The sequence below is a fragment of the Sebastes umbrosus genome, chromosome 21, assembly GCF_015220745.1.
Source record: "Sebastes umbrosus isolate fSebUmb1 chromosome 21, fSebUmb1.pri, whole genome shotgun sequence".
In the NCBI taxonomy this organism is placed as follows: Eukaryota; Metazoa; Chordata; class Actinopteri; order Perciformes; family Sebastidae; genus Sebastes; species Sebastes umbrosus.
This window is the reverse complement of record NC_051289.1, coordinates 11,944,252-11,966,547: the sequence shown is the minus strand read 5'-3', so window position 1 is coordinate 11,966,547 and position 22,296 is coordinate 11,944,252. Positions and strand designations below refer to the sequence as shown.

The window sequence follows — 22,296 nt, the reverse complement described above, 5'->3', positions numbered from 1 at the left end:
AAACAAGAAAAGAGCTGAATGTCTTCTTCAAAGGACACTAGAAGAATAAAGCCTGTTGTTCTGGAGTGATAAAAGATGAGTTACTTGATACACTTCATGTCTCCACACAAACTTTACGCATCACTTAAAATGCTAAAGAGGCTGGTCATTTTACATTTTAAAAATTACATTTTGGTGTATAGATTATCTCCCCCTTAGCTCACACACACACACACACACACACACACACACACAGTGCGCACCAGAGATCAGGGATCCAGTTACCAACTTCGGCCACGTGACTCAGGTCCTCCTCATTTTAAAAAGAGCTGCTACTCTGCAATTCCCCCCAGAGCTTCAAAAGAGGTGCCAGATGAGCAGATTTTAGCACCTTTTGCACCTTCTGTGTCAGAGGGAGAACTAGTGGAGAGAGCACCGACACAGAGAAGTGACTGCTGCTGCTGCTGGACAGACTCACTCACATTTTCTTCTCTGATAAGTTGCATCCTGCAAAGTAGTAGCCTGTCTTTTGATCTGCTGGCTGAGGATGGTACTGGACCATTGGAGCGCATTTGGCGCCTCCGTTTTACTGGCTTGTGTGATAATCTGCAGTAACGTGCCATGTCCTGCCGGTGCCATGTATCTGTACAACAACCGCTACGCAGGGTGAGTAAACACCCCCATTCATTTTCTATATGGGGGCTCACTTGAGCCTCTCTGTTCTGCAGGAAGGTTGCACTGTCTGAAGTTTTCTGCAGAGACTACACTGTTAAGAATTTCCCAGTAAAATAACACTGGCAGCAGAGTTGCCTTTATGTTACTATAAAATTAACATTATCATACTGTCTGTGTATACTATACATTATTTTCTGCCTAGATGAATAGACTTAGCAGGTTACAGACATAGGAATAGTCACACTAAATACAATTAAAGGCACTTGTTAGGAAAAAGGCTATAATAGACTTGTTGACACTTTTCCCAAAAATGTCTGTCTATAGCTACAAGCACAGAATGCAAACCAGAACAACATGTGAGTGAAGAACAATAAAGCTAATTCACTGATTTTACAATCATGTACAATGTACAAGCCTCACATGTGCAGATCAGGTCCCAGAATTAAAAAAATACTGCATGAAACTGTTACTGATGATACTTTAGACAGTTGATCAGCAGTAAAGTGCTGTTTTTTTAAGAATGCATTATAGGCCTATGAGCGTCATTTAACAGGTTTTCTTTTGTATTAAAAGTAAAGCACTGGTTTTAGCAATAACAGGTTAATACTGTTGAAATCCTGCTGTAAATTAACAGCAAGTGTTTACAGTGTATCTTACACTATACACCAAGACACAGGCTTTATCTGATGTTAAAGAGTAGACAGGATGAACAAAGACAGTCTCTATGCTCACCCATCTTCTTCATCATCTCCTGTTTTGAGACATAATATAATGCTTTTTAGACTGATCTTGTTGTCTGATGTGCATTTTGGATCTTGTTTATGTTGTGCAGCAGAGAGGCATTCAGATTGCACATCATGATAGGCACATGATGACACTGGGGATGCTTGCAGCAACTGTCAAACTGCTCAAAGTGCTCATTTCAGAAATTATATAGCTGTAAGATCAGCAGCTCTCTTTATATAGCCACGTGTTTCTGTAATCACAAGAGTGAAGAAATCTGTCATAACAGCCATTTTTGTCAAAAAGTCCTCCTGGCATATCAGTCTGTCTGCTTGTGTAAATGAGGCTGAATGTGGGGCACACCCACCTGGACCCAAAAGTAGCTGGTCTCCAATGGGTCTACCTGGAGCTTGACTCATAGAGTGATTTCAGTAAACATGTAGAGGGCATGACTGGGACATGTTAGGATTTATGGTCTGTTTTTCAAAAAGAGCACTTGATGTAATTTAGGGAGACCACCGCTGCTGGAAACCCCCTCCTCGTCTGTCTCAAACAACATATATTTTGGATATAGTCCAAACAGTTTCGTATTGCTCACACGCCACCTCTGGTTTGACACAAAAGTCACCCCAACCTCACAATGAGCCTTTAGTCTTAAAAAAGAGAAGACCTTCATTGTCAAAATAATTCATATCATTCAGTAACAGAGTTATTGAACATGAAGAAATGATGATTGTACTGCTGAGAGTCAACCTCTTGGTTTGAGAACAAATTGCTTCCATCCCGGAGAGAGTACCGCTGTGGGATTCAACAGACTGACAGCTTTAGCTCAGAGAGCCCTGCAGCTGGGAGATTCAAAGCAAAAGGCCTTTTACCAGGCCAACGCTGTAACCAAAACAATCTGTCATCTTTCAGAATCACTACAAGATGAAGAAATGGTTCAATTTGGACCACAGTAGAGCTCTGGGGTGCCACTTTACTTTCTCATGGGCTGTGTGTGTGCATGTTGCTGTATGCGCTGGTGAAAACAAACAAAAAAAAGTCCTATATCTAACTTACATCAGCGAGGATTGATTGAAGATGTGGTAAACACATATTTCTCTGATGTTTCAGACAGAGAGAATATATTATATTACAAGCTTGTTTTTGAAGTTTGAAATCTGTCAGTTTCCCAACATTTCTATCACATCCAAACAATATTCTTACCTCCAAACACTATTCGCTTTGAAGTCCATCTTCTATCACCGCCATTGCCATGGAAACGGTCTGTTTTCGGGCAGTGTTGTGGTCACTGAAATGGGGCGGCCACTCAACGTGGGACACCCCGGACACCCCTTTTGTTCCTCCAACCTCAGAGTGGCCGACCGCCACCTTTGTTTAGGGGGGCCCGACTTCCTGCGTGACACATTGTAAAAGAACTCTTTGAAATAAGCGAAACATGAGAGAGGAAGAAAGAGGTTTAAAAAAACATGAGACATGAAAGTGGACACATATACAACCTAGCAGACGGACAGGTAACAGACACAAGAGAGTCTGTAATTACGAGACTGTAATAAATTATTGGCAGCATGTTGGCTTTAAGGTCAAACCACCAGGAACTGTGATCTGGAGAGTGAAAGCAACACTACGTAAGAGATTCATGATGAGGATAAAGAAGATTTTTGTTTTAATAATAAGAAATGTGGTTTGCAGATTGAGTTCGAAAGGCTCTCAAGCTTCTAAGTGTTTGTTTCAGTTATCTGCCAAGACGAACATGTGAAGAATAATATTACTGTGTAATGATTTTGATGTTGAATTATAACACATTTCATTCATGTTTTCAATAACAAATCTTTTTTGTAAAATAAGTAAACTAAAATAGAAAAGTAAATTACAGCAACATAAGAATAAAAACAACAGTAATAAATATAAAGTGTGTAAGAAGTAATACACCAATGCCTAATAAAATAACAATAAAAGTAAGATAAATTCAGTAAAATAAGCTAAAAACTAAAATAGAAAAGTAAATACAACATAAGATTAAAAACAAGAGTAAAAATATAAAGTGTATAATAATTAAACATTTAGTAAAATAAGTAAACTAAAATAGAAAAGTAATATTGTGCATCTTATTGAGAGTAATATCGGCGATGATATTGAAAGGTAATATTGCACTTGATATGGATATTATTGTTCTCAGCTGCCCTTCCTACAGAAGAGGGAGGAGTACGCTACACTACTACACTGCAGCTTTAGTTCAAGGCCTCATCTCCTCCTTGAATTCTGATAAAACAATGGTATCTCTAGTTTTGACCAACCAAACACCTTGTGCAGCCTTCACATTACAGTATTGTATTCATGAATGATTTATTTTCTGTGTCTAAACACCACACATTAACAAGGTGTTTTCCACATCTATCTACAGCACATATTAGTATATGATTGATGTATTTACGGTATGGAAATGTGAAACAGCTGCTGCTGCTACTGATCCAGGTGCTACCTGCAGAGCTGGAAACGATGACATATAATCCTTTAATGATGTCTCACACCGATTGTTTGACTGGGGTTTGACCCTGTCATCTATAGGGCTCTAAAAGAGGAGCCACCCATTTCACCATCAAACATCTGCTATTATAAGTGTCACCTTCAATCAGCACAAAGACGGGTAGCATTACCTGCGACTCCACAGATGCCCAGATGTTTTTGAAATGATGTGCACTTAGCGATAATGGATCCAAGAACTGTTACAGTGGATTTTAGTGCCGTAAAAAGAAAACCCCCTTTGGGGCACTTAGGAAAACTCTGTTGTTTTTGCAGTGATCAAGTCTTCAGGATAACCCCGAGTAATGATGAGGAGGTCGGAGCACTCAAGAAAATTCTGGGACACGTGAAGGTTAGCACATATTTTTTCATATACACACATGCAAACACCATGTTAAATAATTTCCCTTTAAAATCTATTTAGTTTTGACTTTTTATTGTTGTGTTTTCTGAAATAATGCCATATTAAAAGTGTCATGTGTTATTATTCTGCTCACACCAGCCCGTAGTCCCCCAGTGGTCTTTTCTATGACACTTGAATAGCAGTCACAGACAGAGTGAGGCGTGACGTTCCTGTTAAAGGCGGGGTGATGTGACAACGAGCAGCCGAGCGTGGTCATCCGTCACAGTCAGGACATATTCCCTGTCTGAAATACCGACATACTGAACCCCAAGGAAGATGGATGGGGTATAAAATAGGCTACAAAAGATTCCCTCATAATGACATCTGAATGTTTGGATCTCTTTCAACTATAAACTATATGAACATGTGTTTCAATGATACTGAAATTAAAGGGGAAACCCTGGAGGGCACAAAGGCCTCGCCTCTTTCCCAAGCTCATTTGGAAGTAATTTACCCCTCAGGAGGAGCATGGATGACCTTCCTTATGCACATTGTTTTACTTTACAAATGCACAGCAAAGATTGTTTGTAAAGCATACAAAAGCATGATGCAATTATAGACATTTTTGTGCAGCAAATAGTCAAAGAACTCCTTTGAATAATTGATTGAACAGTTGATTTAACTAAAAATCTGCGTTTCCAGTATTATTATCCCTCTGCAGATGTACAGTGCATTTAGAGAAATTGTACTTATGAAAGACTAAAGCATATTTGTGAATATTGGTGTGATGCTGGTGATCATTTTGCGGTGATAAACAATGAATAATACATCAAAGACAACAACAACAAAAAATCGGATTGCATAAAGGTTTATTAGACTGTTATCAAGCCATTAAATAGGCGTTATCAGTCGCTGTAAGCACCATAGCTTTGGGTCAATAGGGGCCTTCTACGCCCAACATTAGGTTTTGTCATCTATTCACATGGTAGATCACCAAAAGGAGGTATTAAAGAACACAACTGCGACCTTGCTTTTGAAACTGTTATTATAAGGCAAAAACATGATTTTTTTTCCCCCCTAAAATTAAGTGTTTTTGTTGCCTAGACCTAAAGAAGGTGTAATTTTGTTTCCTAAACCTAAAGAAGCCTATTCGTTTGTGTTCAAAACGTAACTCTTCATTTAGTTTTCCTTGTTAAAACGTGGCCCCTAATAACCCACATCTATGGTGCTTATAGCGACTGATAACGCCTATTTAATGGCCCGATAACAGTCAAATCAGGTGCAGCAAGACAGGGCAGCTTTATGTCATTTATTGGTCTAAATCAATAAATCAATTCGATGTTTGGAAATCAGTCCTGATGTGTGTCTGATTCTGGAAAAATGTTACTGAAAATTGATCAAGAAATATTTGAAAAACATAAATGATTCAGTGATTTTATCCATAAATCCTTTAATTTACCTTCAATAATAAGTCATAATGTGTTAAAAACCTAACGTAATATTTTATATAATAAAACGGCGGGCAATTAAGGGCCGTAGCTTCCATTGAGGACACTGATGTTCTCTATATTTTTTCTCAGAATTTGGAGGTCCACCAATATTTTTATTCTACAGTTAAAAACTTTCACATTTTGTAATCTGAGTCCAGTATTTTTAGTCTTTACATTTTAGAAGAATTCAGTGTTTCTCCATCTGAATGTATTCAAGGCGGCGTGAAGAGGGCTTTGAAACAGGATTTCGATTTTTACGTTGAAATAAAATGGTAATACTACAATCTCAAAACTATTACGAGCTTTCTCAGAGCTTGCAACTGTTTTATCTTTTATTACCATCTCACACTTTATTTTATGTGTATGTTTCCTAATAATTTCCTAGGAAGTTTCCTGGAAAGGTCTATGTAATCTGGTACTAATTATAGGAAAATAGAGGCAAAGCTTTGTGAAAGATTTTTACTGAGTTTTGTTTGGTTTATATGTAGTTCACGCTCAGAACAATTTCCTTGAAATAACTGCTCCGTTTCAATAAAAGTTGAATTGAACAGCTAATTGAGTAAATGAAATATGATCTTTGGGAATCTTTGCTGCAGAGATTTCAATCAGCCTGCAGCCCTGTGGCAGTGTGGTCCGTTTCTCCAGTTTGGTTTGGTCCACTTGGGTCTACCAAGAGTTATGAAAAGCATCTGTTGGGGTTCAGGTCAGACTTTTGTTTAGTGGTCCAGAACCAATAAGCGGGGGAAGAACAGAAGGGGACAAAAGAGAGGATTCAGTAAATGTTTATGATTTGTGGTGAGGGACACTAGGAGAGAGCCAGGGTGCCGGTCAGGACCTGGCCGAAGTTTTATGTATGTAAGGGCAGCGGACACGACGCTCCAAGGCCAGCCGAGGCAGTCGCAGCCGCTGTTTGGACAGCTGTGTTTTCAGTAGCTTAGCCACACTGCCATGCCTCCAGTGCCAAAGTCAAACTTTTCAGCCTCAGGCTAGCCATGAGGTCAAAGAATAAACAACTACTGGACACCACAGAATGCAAAACAGTCAAGAATCAAATCCATCATCAACAAAATAACACTTTTCTTTGAGTAATTATCCAAGATTACCGATTTATCCTGCTGGTCTCGGGGATTGAACGACCTTCCGGTCACAAGCTCGATCCTCTAACCTTCAGGCCACCACTGCCCTTTTTTTGCCCTGATTGACATTACATGGAACCTATATCTGATTTTACCTTGGCTTTTTCCAAACACCTGGTGGTGAGTTGGTCATTCCTAAAAAAAATCTTCTGGTACACAAGAATCCATGTTTCTAGAAGCATCAACAACAGTTTAGGATAAACTGAAGCAACCTAAATGGTAGATAGCATGATTGAACAGAGTCTGATTTACAGAATCTGTCTGCATTAATAGGTAAAACAAGTTTAAGTAAACCGGATAGGTGAACTCTGGGCAGCCTGGAGAAGAAACACAACAGCTCCTGAATGCAATCAGTAGAGCAAATACCTTCACGAAAGATATGCATTGTAAAGATAAGATATTTCTACAACAAAAAGTTAATAATTACTTCACTTCAGCTCCTGGAGAACATGTTTATGACTGTACAGTACCTGCAAGGCATAATGCGCAAAAAGAACACCTTTCTTGCTTTTGGCAGCAATTTAAACGTATCCGCGTAAATATGCGAGAAAAGATGCTTATGATGGGCGGGTGGAGAGGTGGTTGGGTCCAACAAACACACAACCTTTAACCAGGAAACCGGTGTTTTGTTTTGTAAGTTACGTTAGTGACGTTTGTCATGTGTTTTCCGTACTTATGTTACGTTGTTTCCATACGTCTTTAGTTAATTACGTAATTAGTTTACTAACTAAGTGGTTTTGTTGCCTAAACCTAACTGTGGACCGTTTTGTTGCGTGGCGTACAAATGACACGCGAAAAGCCTAAAATGCGCCATCATGTCACATGGAATGTCCTTGTAATGTTGTGCTATTTGTACACCTTCCCATCAGATATAGACTGTTACAAAAGTATTACTATAATACTGTATAATCATTATCAATTAATCTGAGTATTCTGTCAATTAATCATTTGATCTATAATTTAATTTGATATATAATTTCCTAAAACCTAAGGAATTATCAAAATAATAGTTGCAGATTTTGTTGGTCAACGGATCGATTAATCAGCTAAATGTTTCAGAGACTAAACTGAAATGAATAGAATAGGGCTGCAACTAATGATTATTTTCATTGTCGATTATTTTCTCAATTAATCGATTAGTTGTTTGGTCTATAAAATGTCAGAAAATGTTGAAGAAATGTGGATCAGTGTTTCCCAAAGCCCAAGATGACGTCCTCAAATGTCTTGTTTTGTCCACAACTCAAAGATGTTCAGTTTACTGTCATAGAGGAGTAAAGAAACCAGAAAATATTCACATTTAAGAAGCTGGAATCAGAGAAGTTAGAGTTTTCTTCTTCAAAAATTACTCAAAGCGATTATCAAAATAGTTGACGATTAATTTAAAAGTTGACAACTAATCAATTAATCGTTGCAGCTCTAAAATAGAAATCTCCGGTGGCTCCATGTCGTTTGAGAGGAACGATGACACAGAATGAGTCTCTTTTCTGAATCGCAGAAGTTTTGTTTGAGATGTTCCAGAGATTAAATCTGTTAAACAGATGCACATATCATCAATCACTGTGGCTGCTGTCATCGCTTACTAAAAATTATTTAATTATTTACTGTTTATGGAGCATCCTCATTTTCCTGCTGTTGAGGGGAAACAGATTGTTGTTTGACATTTTAGAAAATACAAGTACTTTCTCTCTAGAGTTAGATAAATACAATAAATATGAAGCTGGATCCAGCAGTTAGCTTTAGGACTGGAAACAAGGGGAATTAACTTCCTTTGGTCTCCGCTGCCACGGCAACCTCATGATGACGAACTGAACTTCAGGAAGTCACTACGCTTGGGCAAGAAATAATCCGGCACATAAACAGATTAAACAAACAAGATATGAAGTGTTAATTAGTGAGCTTTAGAGGAGCTGGTAGGTGGATTTTGTGAGCTTTGGACAGAGTTTCCAGTCTTTATGCTAAGCTAAGATAACCGGCTGTAGCTTCATATTCACTGTACACACATGAAAGTGATATTGATCTTCCCATCTAACTCTCAGCAAGAAAGTGAATTAACATATTTCCCAAAATGTGGAAGTATTAATTTTTTTTTTTATTCCTTAGAGCATCCAATATCAAGCTGTGAAGCATGTCAAACAGCTGGTCTTTTGGTTATGATACATATTCACAAAAACAAACTTTTACTTTTGATGACTTGTTTTCTTTTACTTGACTCACCGCATCTGCCTCAAGGACAGCCTGCTCTTTTATTGAAATAAAACTTTTTCTTTCTAGTTCTGCACGTGTCTGTGTTATAGCAACCAAAACAACACACATTGAATTTATAGCTCCCTTGTATACACAGACGCACATAAAAAAAGAAGAAGAAGAATCACATTAAGACAAAAGATGTATAAAGCAGACAAAGAATGCATCGTAAGGGCTCATAAATACAGCTATAAAATTGTAAAGCGAGGGTGTTGTTTGTGAGGAGTTGCGTTATCTGATTGGGGATATTTAAGTGCCTTTTAGGCGTGTGTGTTTTGGGTTTGTTTGGGTAACAGTTGAGCTGAAACATTTGGGGTACTTAACCATTTGGAAACGCCATAAAAAGAGCAGCAGTAGAGAGCGGTTTCTACTCCAGGGCACCAAACATTCCAGTTGAGGATTTTCTACCCCTCTGGCTCGAAACTAAGTTGAATTAATCTGGTATGCATTCTGTAAACCATTAAACCAATTGACACATTAACAAGCATGTGTGCCAGTCTGCATGTCTCTGCCCCCATGTGCAAATGAAAGCCAGCTGAGGACGTTCACACATATCTGCAGAAACACTGAATATACAGCGTTTTCTACTACTGTGTGTTTCATTCGTAGGTCAGCTCTCTCTGTTATTTTATCAGTTACCACATGATGTCTGTGTTTATACGGCTGGCTAGCTGTTTCAGCTAAAGCTAACAGACCCGACTATCACGGCCTGATAACAGGCGCTGAAAGACAGGATTTTTGTTGCTAATATGGGGTCAGGAAAGCAGAGGGAGAGTCATTCACTGCAGGTTGTTAATGGGACACATCGGAGGGGGTTTTGCCCCATTAACGCCGCAGAGTCATCAACATGCCCCCGATTTAGTCCATCGCTCGAAGGTAGAGACTAGAGGAATGTTAAACTGTCCAGGTCTTAACAAAACAATTTGGTCATCACCACCAAATGTTTGGTGCTATGTTAAACACCCAGCAGATGAGATAATAAGGTCTTTCTTCAGGTCAATTCTTTTTCTGAAACATATGCTCTTTAACCCTTAACTTTAGTTTAGTTTTTTAGCCGGATCGGTATCTGTGCCAATACCTTGTTAAGTAGATCAGGCATCTACCAAAACACAACAGATCCACATTAAATATAGATTCTTGTCATTATTCAGTGTTTCCACAATCATTTAAATGTATCCAGTCACAGCTGCAGGCGACAGACTCAGTTTTTAGTGCCACAGTAATCCCTCGCCTTATGTTACCTCACATAAAAATGATTCTTTGCTTCCAGTGTGGTATACACACTGTATTTTTTTAAATTGGGGAAAAAGAGAGCCGTGCTATTGGATTGGTGTTCGGTTTTGGCAGAAACCCTGATTTGATTTGTCAGAGTTGGTATTGTTAGAGAAAAAGTTGGATTGGTACTCGAGCTGCAACGATTTTGGGAAACACTGATCGACATTTTTCACCATTTTCTGACATTTTATAGACCAAAGAACTAATCAATTAATCTAGAAAATAATCAACAGATTAATCGACAATGAAAATAATCATTAGTTGCAGCCCTAATTGGCACATCACGACTGAGTCCATGTGGCTATAGGCAGAATCTTACATCCTAACTCAACAATAAATAATACAATAAATCAATCAAAACCCTCTCATTGAGTGATATAAAACTATACAATGTACCATGAGACAATATAAATTTGCCGTACTGTTTACACCATGGTAGCAATTCCTTTAATATCTCTTGGTGCATTAGTGGACAAAGTTGAAAATCAATGAGCGAGGATACTGTTTGGATCATTATTTGATTTGTATATGATTTTTATGAATTATTTTTATATGTCTGGTATTTCATTTGCTGAATTAACCCACAACAGACATTCCTGTTTGATTATTTTTGTCCATTTACAGTTTTTCAATTGTTTTTCCTGATATTATATCACAATATATACTGATATTGCAACTTAAAATGACCACCTACTCCTACACCTCATTATGAAATCCTGCTGGGTGTGTGTATCTCTGTAACCCCTGATCTAATATATTTGTCCTGTTCCTTTAGGTGGACTTCTGGCAGCCCAACAGTGCGACTCTAATCTGTCAAAACGCCACCGTGGATGTCCATGTAAAACGCAATGACACGCTGGGTTTACATGCACGCTTAAAGCGGGAACGTATTGATTATCGGTAAGACTGGAAAGACCACCAGCGATGAATACAGAGACATACGGCAGTACACATGCATGCTGGCTTGCGTACTCTCACACATTTGGTAATCTTGTTAGCTGAGTGTCTACACGCCAAAGATACATCTGTTATCCGAAGGGCGTTGCAATTACCCAGTCTTCCCCAGCCAGAATATTTGATTTGCACATGCAGAGTCGGCCATACATTGTATGCAAAAAAGCTTCCTCAAAGCTGGGACACACACAAACACAGTAGGCCTACATCAGAGCTCCTCTCCCAATCTGCTCCGAAAAGCAGCCCTTTCATCTCCCCGCTCCATCCCTCATCAAAATTAACGTTGAAATGATGGAGTTTTATCAAAGCCGCCGCAGCTAGAAAGAATCCCATTGTCATCTCTGTCCTAAGGGAGGAATTGCAGATCTGAGGATGAGCTGTTTTTTGCAGCTCTGTGTTGATTGACTGAGGAAAATGGTTTACACTGCGGGGGACAGTTTTTGGTAAAGCGGTTTGGTTTTGAGGGAGTGAGACGTCAAAGATCTAATTTTTCTCTTGGGAAAATAAGCCATCTTTCTTAGTGTTATTGAAGTAGTTATGGATGGAAGTGTACATATAAGGACCTCACGAGGAAGAGTATTTTAGGAGAGTCTGGCTGCCCACATAGCTGCCATGAAAACAGATCACATCGTCTGTTTTAGGCTGGAGTGGGAAGTGAGGAGGCATAGAGTCTGATCAGACACGAGAACAGTCTATGGACCGATAATTGATGGTGATGATTATGGTTTTGGCTCATCTACAACACATTTAATTTACTGAGAGACAGCAGTGTTATAACTAGTGTCATCTGTGCTACCAAACAGGGCGAGATGCTGATATAGAAAACTAGTTTGGATGTTGGAAAAGAAGAGGGTTGACGAGAGCAGTTGCATAATCTGTGTTAGGAATGAGTCAACGATACATTCAGGACCCCTGATCCACCACTTCATACGAGCCCTCGACACCTATCACACATATTCACTTACAATGCATTAACACTACAGTCAAACAGGGACCTACTGTAACAAATTATTAAATCTGCAGTAATTTTACATGCTATTTCATGTTTTACAGTAGCTATATGGGTGCCACACTTTAAGAAACCAATCTTTTTGTAAAGGGTTTGTAAATTGTAACTAAAAAGTCTTTATTAATGACCATTAAGTCATTGATCAATACTTTATAGCTGAGAAATAGTTATTCATAGGAGCAGTAACAACATTTAGGTTGCCAGCTTGTGACCTACGTGCTACTATTCTATGACTGAAGACCATGAGATGAAAGCTGAGAAAGCTAGTAAGTGGATTTTAGAGTTTAGATTATTTTGTTATGTAAGCACTTCCTTAGCATAATATGAAATGATATATGCACAAGCGCTTAACCTTGGTACTTTTCAAGGAGGCGTAGAGGAATGAAAACACCAGAACACCTGCTCAGATTACTTAAACATATAGCCGACATTTATTTAAAAGTAACACTAAACGTTGTACAGATCTTTTCCCCTTATGCTATCCTTTAAGTTGGAAAACTCTGTGTCTTTTCTTCGCCGCTTCAACCCACTCAGGTTGAGGAGAAAAATAAACAATTCAGAGCTCTGAGAAAATAACTAACCAAATCAAATAAAAACAGGGAAGTGTGTTTTTTCTCCTTTAATTGGAGTGTGGTGCGATCACAGTGCTAATCTGTACCATGTGATGAAGATTGTGGAGGGAATCAGTCCTCTTGACTGGTGAGACACCCGCTGTGCCATGTCCATCAGTGATTTGTTTACAAATCACCAGGAAACAACCTGCATAAACAGGGCAACAATCGATTAAATTAAAATATTACCAGATCTGGAACTAATATCACTCAGAAATCCAAATTAATGCCAGTCTAGTGGCCAAAAATAGGTATTGCAGACGGGGAAACTGGAAATAAACTCACCCTTATTATAGGCAATTTTGAGTGGGTTACACTTACCGATTAGTCGATTAATCGATTAGACTGATCAAATGGAAAATAATCAGCCACTATTTTGATAATTAATCGTTTAGGCCATTTTTAAAGCAAAAGTAGTGAAAAAATGCCAAACATTCCCGCTTCCAGCTTTTCAGATGTGAAGATTTGCTGCTTTTCCTGCCATATATATCGTTGTAAACTGACTATCTTCGGGTTTTGGACTTTTGGTTGAACTAAAAAAAGACATTTTTTAGTTATGATGGGTATTTTTTCTGTTTTAAAAAAAATAATAAATTATTTTAATTGACCAGTGATTAATCAAAAAAAAATTTTTACAGATCAGTCGATAATGAAAATAATCGTATAGTTGCAGCCCTAGTTACATATTTCTTTTGGCTAGTTTGTATCCTCTTCTACCGCAAATTTGTCTTTTTATCCAGCTCTTTGACTAAATATGCCTTTTATAATGTGCACATATTTATATAAGCTTTAATATTACTCTTGTTTACAGTTGTTGGTCTACTTGAATAGTCATGAATAAATAAATTAACTACAGACTTGCTGGATTATTATAGTGGAAGCACCCATTTTTAATGATGAACTAACACTTAATTATATGGCAACTTCAGGCCAGAAGGCTTAATATGACATCAGACTCTTTCTTTTTGGCTCAATCACTCACTCACTTAAAAAGAGAGATAAACAGCAGCAACCCAAACAGGCAATCCAAAAGAAAGCGGTACTAATTATGTATAAAAGCAGAAATATTTAAAACAATATTCTCTCGGGAACACCAGTCAATGGCTGTACTCATGTGTTTTAATGTTATTTGTTAGTTGTCCATCATGTGTCTTTCTAACTCCCTGTCTTCCATCCACAGGGTGTTTATCTCCAATCTGCAGAAGGAAATTGAAAAGCAGACGGGATATCGCTCCTCTCGCAAGCGGAGGTCAGAGTCTCAGTACGACTACGAGGTTTACCACTCTCTGGAAGAGGTAGATGTGAAGCCCGCCGTCTACCTGCCTGCCTATCTCTAACTCTCTCCTCTGCTCTCTGATCTAATTCACACTCACAGAGTAAACAAACATCCTCTCTGAGGTGCTCTCAAACTCCCAATTACCCCATCCCACAGGTCTCTCTCCCACAGCCTCTCTGTGCTCTCTCACACACAGAGACACTCTACTTCAGACACTTCACAGCCGTAGAGTTTTTTTCCCAGGTCGATCAGGCTCCTGGTTCACGATTCTGTCAGGCCCTGTGAAGAAGCAGCACGAATGCCACACACAGATCCTGAGAGTCTACATGGATCTTTCTGAGCTCTGATCCTCTCCTTCGCTGTAAAATACACACCTACACATGCATGCATCTGTGTGTGTGCAGACACATTATGCAGACAGACACAAGGTGGTTTTCACTCCAGCTTTGAAATGACTTTTGATTCTGAATCTGAAAAGTGTAATGCACATTAAACCTTTGTAAACAAACCCTTGAATGACATTCACGACTCTACATTATTTTCTGTCCTTAAGATCCAGAGCTGGATGTTTGAGATGAACAGAACCCAATCCAACCTGGTTGACATGTTCTCCATCGGGAAGTCGTACGAGGGAAGGCCGCTTTATGTGCTTCAGGTAGGAGAGAAAGCATGAGACACACACATGCACACTGGTGCTAGTCTAAAACTGACAGTGCTTGTCTCCTGTCAGATAGGAAAGAGAAGTCGTCATCAGAAGAAATCTGTGTGGATCGACTGTGGCGTCCACGCCAGGGAGTGGATAGGACCTGCTTTCTGCCAGTGGTTTGTCAAAGAGGTACTCTTGTCTGCAAATTTAAATATTAAAACACTGTTTCAACATGTTTCAACAGTGTCTCATATCTAAATGATAGCCTGTAGCGAGCAGCCTGTGATGTTCGGTCTCTTGTGTCCTTGACAAAACGTGAACATCTGTTCATTCGTCACGCGTAGTTATGCAAATGCTGAAGAATATCCTTTATTGTTCAGATGTTGAACACAACCCAGACGTGCACACAAGTTCCGTCACACCCTTAAAACGTCTTAGTCACAACCCTCTGAAGTGAGGACGGTACCAGACCAGACCCAGACATTAACGGCAAGGACCCCTTTAATGGCTGGTTTTATACTGCTTAGATGCCAGATGAGTGGGATTAGCTATGCAGTGCCAGAGCGTTGAGATTAATTAAAGGAAAAGTCAATGAATATCGAAGCAGGGCGCTGAGTCACAGGCTTTTTTTTAAGGGATTTCTTGCATGATAGATCTCAACTGACAGGTACTTGAAAAAAGGCTGAAACAAATGCTACGAAATATTTCAAAAAATGAGCTGAACTTTGCCACTATAAAGTAGCACATGCACATTCAACAGCTGACCTTGACTAAGGTTTACTGGAACGTGCCATTTACAAAACAATGTCTTGTTGTGCTCCACACTCACTGTGTTTGCAGACACTTCTTGAAATGGCCTCAAATATGACGGTTTAAACTAAAAATGCTTGACTAATTCACCTGAGGCTATTACATGGACTTATAAGTTCAGTTGGGAATTCTTCAAAGAAGGATAAAGTAGGAGAAGGAAGTGAGTGAATAAGGGAGGGAAAAAACAAATAGCAGCAGCAGCAGGAAATAAGAAACAGACTGAAGACAGGAAGAAATAAAAAGAACAAAGGAAAATGTTTGACTCAGGAAAATAGTCAAAGATGCTTCACTTGGCTCAGATATATGTGTGTGTCCTAAAATGTGAATCTGCTGTCATGTAGTAACTAAGGTTGGCCACTGGAGGTCAGGGTGCCATCTTTGTTTAAGGCTTAAAGGATATTAACCTTGGCCTGAGTCTGATTAAAGAGCAGGTATTAACCCAGTGCCCCAATCCCCATCTACAGTCTGAGTATTAACCTACTGTAGTTGTGCATTTAAAGAACGGTGATAGCAATCATGCATAAGGTTACAAAATAATGAAAACATAATACTGCACTGGTTCCCAACCTGGGGATCCCGACTCCAAAGCTTCACGGGGGGGTCGCAAGACCTTCTTCATTTTAAGGGGTGTAAGACAATTTTTTTTTTAGATATATATACAGTTGGCCTATATCTCAGCATTTCATTTATTTCTGTGAAGAAAACTAAATTAAATTGTTATTTTTAAAGTTGGGATTATTATTTGAAATATAAACTTTAAACAAATCTCACAGGATAAGGGGACAGTGAAGACCTGAACACAAGCTGAACAACCTCATCCTGCATTAGAAAAGTACGTAGTTAAAACAACCAAAGAGCTAATAGAACAATGGCCAAGTGTCAAAGAGAAGGAAACACTGAATTTGTAAAAAAAAATATATAAAAATACACAATACACAATACAGAGAATTGTATTAAAAGTCCCTAAAAATAACAGGAAAACTCATCTCTGATGCAATATTCACAGGAAATAATCAAAAAGTAAAAAGTCATCCAAATCGCTCGTTTTAGATAAATCTTCTGCATTTATTGCGATCACTGTTTGGGTTAATTGTACAGTTTATCAGTTGTTCTGTTCTGTCATTGTTATGCATTGAATATAATATGAAAGATCCATATAATATGTCACTCAGTCAGGGGTCGTCAGTTTTCTCAATGAGGGAAAACGTTTGGAACCACAGGCACACTGTAGTAATGCAATTATAGGATTAGATCACAATCTAGATCTGTGCTCTATAATTATACTGTTTTTATATTATAATTCAAGGCCATCAACTCATACCAGCATGACTCTGCGATGAGACGACTGCTCAACCAGCTCAACTTCTACATCATGCCCGTCTTCAACGTGGATGGATATCATTTCAGCTGGACCAAAGTACTGCGGGTCTTTCTACATACACAATACAAAACAGACTAAATCTTGCTGTTGATGACTTTTTTCTAAAGTATTCTGATACTTTGCAGAATGCAGAAACACCTTAATGTTATTCAGGTGCATGTATTCAGAATAATAACTGGTAATAGATCACTCCTGCCCACAGATTTTGAATATTTTCAAGGCAGTATGCTGAATATTTTGTGTCCAAGTGGATTAGAATTTATACAGTAATTGAAGCTGAGAGATAACAATGTGTTTTTTGTGATTATGCAGCCCTTATCTCTGTATAAGTATCTATGTATACTTCAGTGAAAAGGCCCCTTCAGCTACTGTCTACATATCTGTTAGACCAACTAGAGCTGAATGAGTGACAGATGGATTATTTTGGAGATGGCAGGAAGCTCTATTTGTTTGATGAGTCTGACAGTCAGTCAGCGGACCCACACAGTGACTTTGTTTTCCCTGTATAGGATCGGTTCTGGAGGAAAACAAGGTCCAAAAATCACAAGTTCCACTGCAGAGGAGTGGACGCTAACAGAAACTGGAAAGTGAAATGGTGTGGTGAGTTCAAGAGCACTGAGGAAAATCAACTGAATCTCTCTCACGCATACAGAGACACAAAGACACTCTGCGACTTGGCAAAGCACTCCTTGTAGTCTGTTGCTGATGTAGTTTCTTCTGACTATTAATCAGTGTAAGCTGTGGTTAAAATATTTGTGTGGTGACAACAGTCTGTGTTTGATGTCATTTAATCTCTGGGTTGGAGGTGGGACGGGGTGGGTTCTGCTGAATCATCATCATCATCAATCCAGGAGGGCCCTGACAACATCATATCAGAGATGTTTAACATACAGAGATGTGATGGGAGTTGAGAAACAGAGAGCAATCTAGGAACCAATTTTTTCCCTCTCAAAGGGATATTTGCTCACAAATTGGTTATTTGGCTACGTCATTTAAAAGCTTTTCTTAAAGGTAACTCAGTGAAATGTTTATGCAGTATATGAGTGCTTGAGAATTCACAAGGTGGAAATTTAACATGATTACATTGAAAAGACCTCAGTTTATACTTCAGTAATGGAATAACAAGAGAGTTGCCTGACTGATCTCCATAATTATTTCCAATATTGACCACCACATTGCTCCTCACTTATTTCCGGGGGACTTTCATATGCAAACATCAATGTCTACTATAATGTTTGGTACTGTTATCCTTGGCATTATATTGTGACTTTGGTGATTTCAATCTGGGTCTGCATTAGTTTTCCTCCACAATATCACTTTTCCATCTCTTTACCCTGCCTTCTTAGTCACTGAATATAAAGAATGTATATACTTCTTTTATATTTAGTCTGAAAATCTGAAGGAAATTATGATTTGCGCACCCAAATAAAACCCTTAAAGGTCTAGTGTGTAGGATTTAGTGGGATCTATTAGCAGAAATGTAATATAATATAATAATAACTATGTTTTCATTAGTGTATAATCACCTGAAACTCGCTGTGTTTTTTGTTAGCTTAGAATGAGTCCTTTGTATCTACATAGGGAGCGGGTCCTCTTCACGGAGTCCGCCATGTTGCTCCACCATATTTCTACAGTAGCCCAGAACGGACAAACCAAATACTTGGTTCCTGAAGTTCTCCGAAGGGGTACTCAGTTGGTTGCAATCTGCAACCTCACCACAAGATGCCACTAAATCCTACACACTGTCCCTTTAATGCATTCTAGTGTGATTAACAGAATGGTTTTTTTTCCTCCTTTCTTTCCCAGAGGAAGGCGCCTCCTCTCATCCCTGCGACGACACCTACTGCGGTCCCTTCCCCGAGTCTGAACCCGAAGTCAAGGCCGTCGCCAAGTTCTTGCGCAAACACAAGAAGCGCGTCAAAGCGTATATATCCATCCACGCCTACGCCCAAATGCTGCTTTACCCCTACTCCTACAAGTACGCCACTATCCCCAACTTCAACTGCGTGGTAAGACATCCATTGCTTGATAATAAACTAATAATCAACAAGTCTATTCTCATCCACCAGCTTCCAGTGGTGCCTTGATATTACATAAATCCTGCTGTGCAGACATATATAGGATCACTAATGAACTGGCCTTCTGCTTTCACTGTCCAGGAGTCAGCCGCTCATAATGCAGTGACAGCCCTGTACTCTGCCTATGGAGTGAGGTATAGATACGGCCCTGCCTCCACAACCCTGTGTGAGTACTCTCTTCACTGTATCATCCAATTTTAGTTTTATTTGTCATGCAGTACCTGTTGTTTTCCTTCCAACCTGTTTCTTTCATTTGCCGACAAATAAAATAGATCCTCATTCATGTTATGAAGCAGGGAGAAGTGCCAGTTTTCTATAAATACACAGTCAATTTAGTGTTGCACTCAGCGTGTGCTGAACGTACCCCTTGAGAGAAGCAAAATGCAAAGATGTAGATTTAACATCTGTAATAATGAAATGCTTTCACCTGAAAATTGAATCAATTTGTTGTCAGCAGTAGTGGAAGAAATATTCAAATCATTCAGTTAAGTAAAAGTAGCACTTATAAGTAAAAGTCTTGCATTGAAAATGTTACTTAAGTGAAAGTTCACCACATTTCTGATAACAAAATAAGCTTTTCTTATTCTGTTTCCACAGATGTGAGCTCAGGCAGCTCTATAGACTGGGCTTACAGGAATGGGATCCCGTACGCGTTCGCCTTTGAGTTGAGGGACACGGGATATTACGGCTTCCTGCTGCCCGAGTCCCTGATCAGCCCGACCTGCACGGAGACTATGAGGGCAGTGAAAGCCATTGCATCAGGTCTGCTGAAGAAGTGTGAAACAGACAGGGGCAGATTTCCATATATATGAGGTCCCCGGAGCTCCACCTTCACAGTTACTTATCTCCACACCTCATATTCCTCTGAGATTTCATATTCCTCCCAGATTACTATCAGGTGAAGAAGAGCTGAGAAAGGACCAGCAAAGCAGGAATTCTAATTTGCTTTTCTTGTGTTTGACGTTGTTCGCCTTATTTTCCTTTTCTGCTGAGATATGAACTGATGGAGGCGTTTTTGTTTTTTTTGTGCCAATAACTATGAATCCTATGAATGACCAGCCTGTTTACACACAATAAGATCCCACATACATTGTCAGAGAGCAGTGGGATGTAGCATGTAATCCTCTCCTCCTTCCTCAAATTCTATATTGCTCTCCTCTTACAGAAATATGAATAATGCAGACTTTTGCATGATATAAGCTGAATGGTGGTTATGTGAGCACTTGTCACGATACAACAGCACTTTTTTTTTTTTTTAAAGAAACAGCTAATGTCTTCCGAAAATGTATTTCACATGAACTGTTTTTAATAATCGTTATTTTTTATTCTGGTTTTATTTTGAAATTAGTCCTACCAAGTGCCAGTACCTTAATGTTAATGTATTAATGCCTTTATTACTGCAACATTGTTGGTGTACATAAATGATGCTATCACCTGACAATCTTGGGTTTAAATTGAGATGTCTTTTGTTAGTTTTTTTCATTTGGTTCAGGCTGAAATTTGGATTGAATGACCTGTCATATCATCAGCTTACTGTGTCATTACTCAGGTATGGATCAATGACAAAAGTCAGAAATGTTTACTTTTGACAGCTTATGTGCTTAATATGAGATTTTAATAAATATCTGACAGGAATAAATGTTGTTATATAACACAGTAAATGTTCATGCTGTCACATTAATCTTCATGCTATTCATTTCAAAACAGCCAAATGTCACAGTTGTACGCCATATTTGTGTTTTGTACATGTTTTGTACACATGTTGGTAAGGATGGTTGATAATATTCATTATTTTAGTTGCATGAATTTCAATATAATAAACTCACTGACCTTTGATAGCTCAGTTAAGCACAACACTTTAAATCAAGCTTTCTCTCTTTTCAAACATCCTCCTCTTTTTCTTTTCCACTCTTCATATCCAGTCTTTGCTCTTATTTATGGATTCAGAAATGGTAGAACTGACACGCAAGGCATCCCAAAGTGAAAATGAACTCTACCGCCCACAACTGCCAAATCTGTGTTGTCAAATTGCCAGATTTCTTGGATGCATTCGCTGTCGGACTTTGCTAAATGCTGCTCAAGGCCGTAAAAGGCAGTGTAGCAAATACTAAACATGTAGACACGAACAGTCAAAGCTAGATGAGGTGAAGCATTAAGCAAAGTGATAGAAGGGTTGAGCAAAGAGGTATATATATAAATGCAACATAAGGACCATAGACAATAATTGAGTTATTCATGTTTTAAGATTCTGCCTTTGTTTATGAAGAGGAACAAATATGACTACAACCATGGGTTGGGGTGAAATTAAAAAATCCAATTCCAGGCTCTCAAGTGGAGAAAACATTTTAATAAATATGGGTGAGGAAGAGAACGAGATGTTTAAGATGTGTTTACGTCTAAAGCTGCAAAGATTAATCGATTAATCAATTAGCTGTCAACTATTTAATTAATCGGCAACCATTTGGATAATCGATTAATCGGTTTGAGTAATTCTTTAAGGGAAAAAAGTCAAAATTCTCTGATTCCAGCTTCTTAAATGTGAATATTTTCTGGTTTCTTTACTCCTCTATGACAGTAAACTGAATATCTTTGAGTTGTGGAGAAAACAAGACATTTGACGACGTCATCTTGGGCTTTGTGAAATACTGATTGACACTTTTGACAATTTTCTGACATTTTATAGACCAATCAACTAATCAATAAATCGAGAAAATAATCGACAGATTAATTGACAATAAAAATAATCTTTAGTTGCAGCCCTATTTACATCAGAAGGCTAATATTTCTAAATGCCGGAGTGAAACATGTCCCATGTATTTTCAGTTATTATCATCACAAAAATGTTTATTTTTCTTCTAAATGTCAAAGTCTTTATTTTATTTTTTTTATAATATACCTGTAATTTAGCTGTAAAAAAAAATCACAAATTGGATGCTCAATTTTCCTGTTCATACCACATATTCACACAACAACTAAATTAAGTATAGGCTTATTTATATAATTATTATTATTATTATTATTATTATTAATAATAATAATAATAATAATAATAATTTATAATAATAATATAAAATATAATTATTAAAAATATATATTATAATATATATAATATATATATAATGTATAATAATAATTTATATGCA

General features: G+C 38.3%; 1 protein-coding gene across 1 annotated transcript; it reads left to right on the top strand.

Annotated features, from left to right (window-relative positions):
- The first annotated feature begins 273 nt into the window (after positions 1 to 273).
- Positions 274 to 21,007, top strand: cpa6 (carboxypeptidase A6). Its single transcript, XM_037756418.1, has 11 exons — positions 274 to 645; positions 4,177 to 4,252; positions 11,164 to 11,288; positions 14,143 to 14,257; positions 14,792 to 14,893; positions 14,969 to 15,073; positions 17,001 to 17,111; positions 17,585 to 17,675; positions 18,882 to 19,084; positions 19,235 to 19,319; positions 19,751 to 21,007. The coding sequence occupies exons 1-11, from the start codon at positions 527 to 529 to the stop codon at positions 19,963 to 19,965; spliced, it is 1,347 nt and encodes a 448-aa protein (XP_037612346.1). The 5' UTR covers positions 274 to 526; the 3' UTR covers positions 19,966 to 21,007.
- The last annotated feature ends 1,289 nt before the right edge of the window (positions 21,008 to 22,296 follow it).

Bases quoted from the DNA above. Each gene is read 5' to 3' on its own strand.
- cpa6 (XM_037756418.1), top strand. From the start codon at position 527: ATGGTACTGGACCATTGGAGCGCATTTGGCGCCTCCGTTTTACTGGCT. The intron at 14,258-14,791 runs GTAGATGTGAAG...TCTGTCCTTAAG, and splicing joins TTTACCACTCTCTGGAAGAG to ATCCAGAGCTGGATGTTTGA. The intron at 17,676-18,881 runs GTGAGTTCAAGA...TTTCTTTCCCAG, and splicing joins CTGGAAAGTGAAATGGTGTG to AGGAAGGCGCCTCCTCTCAT.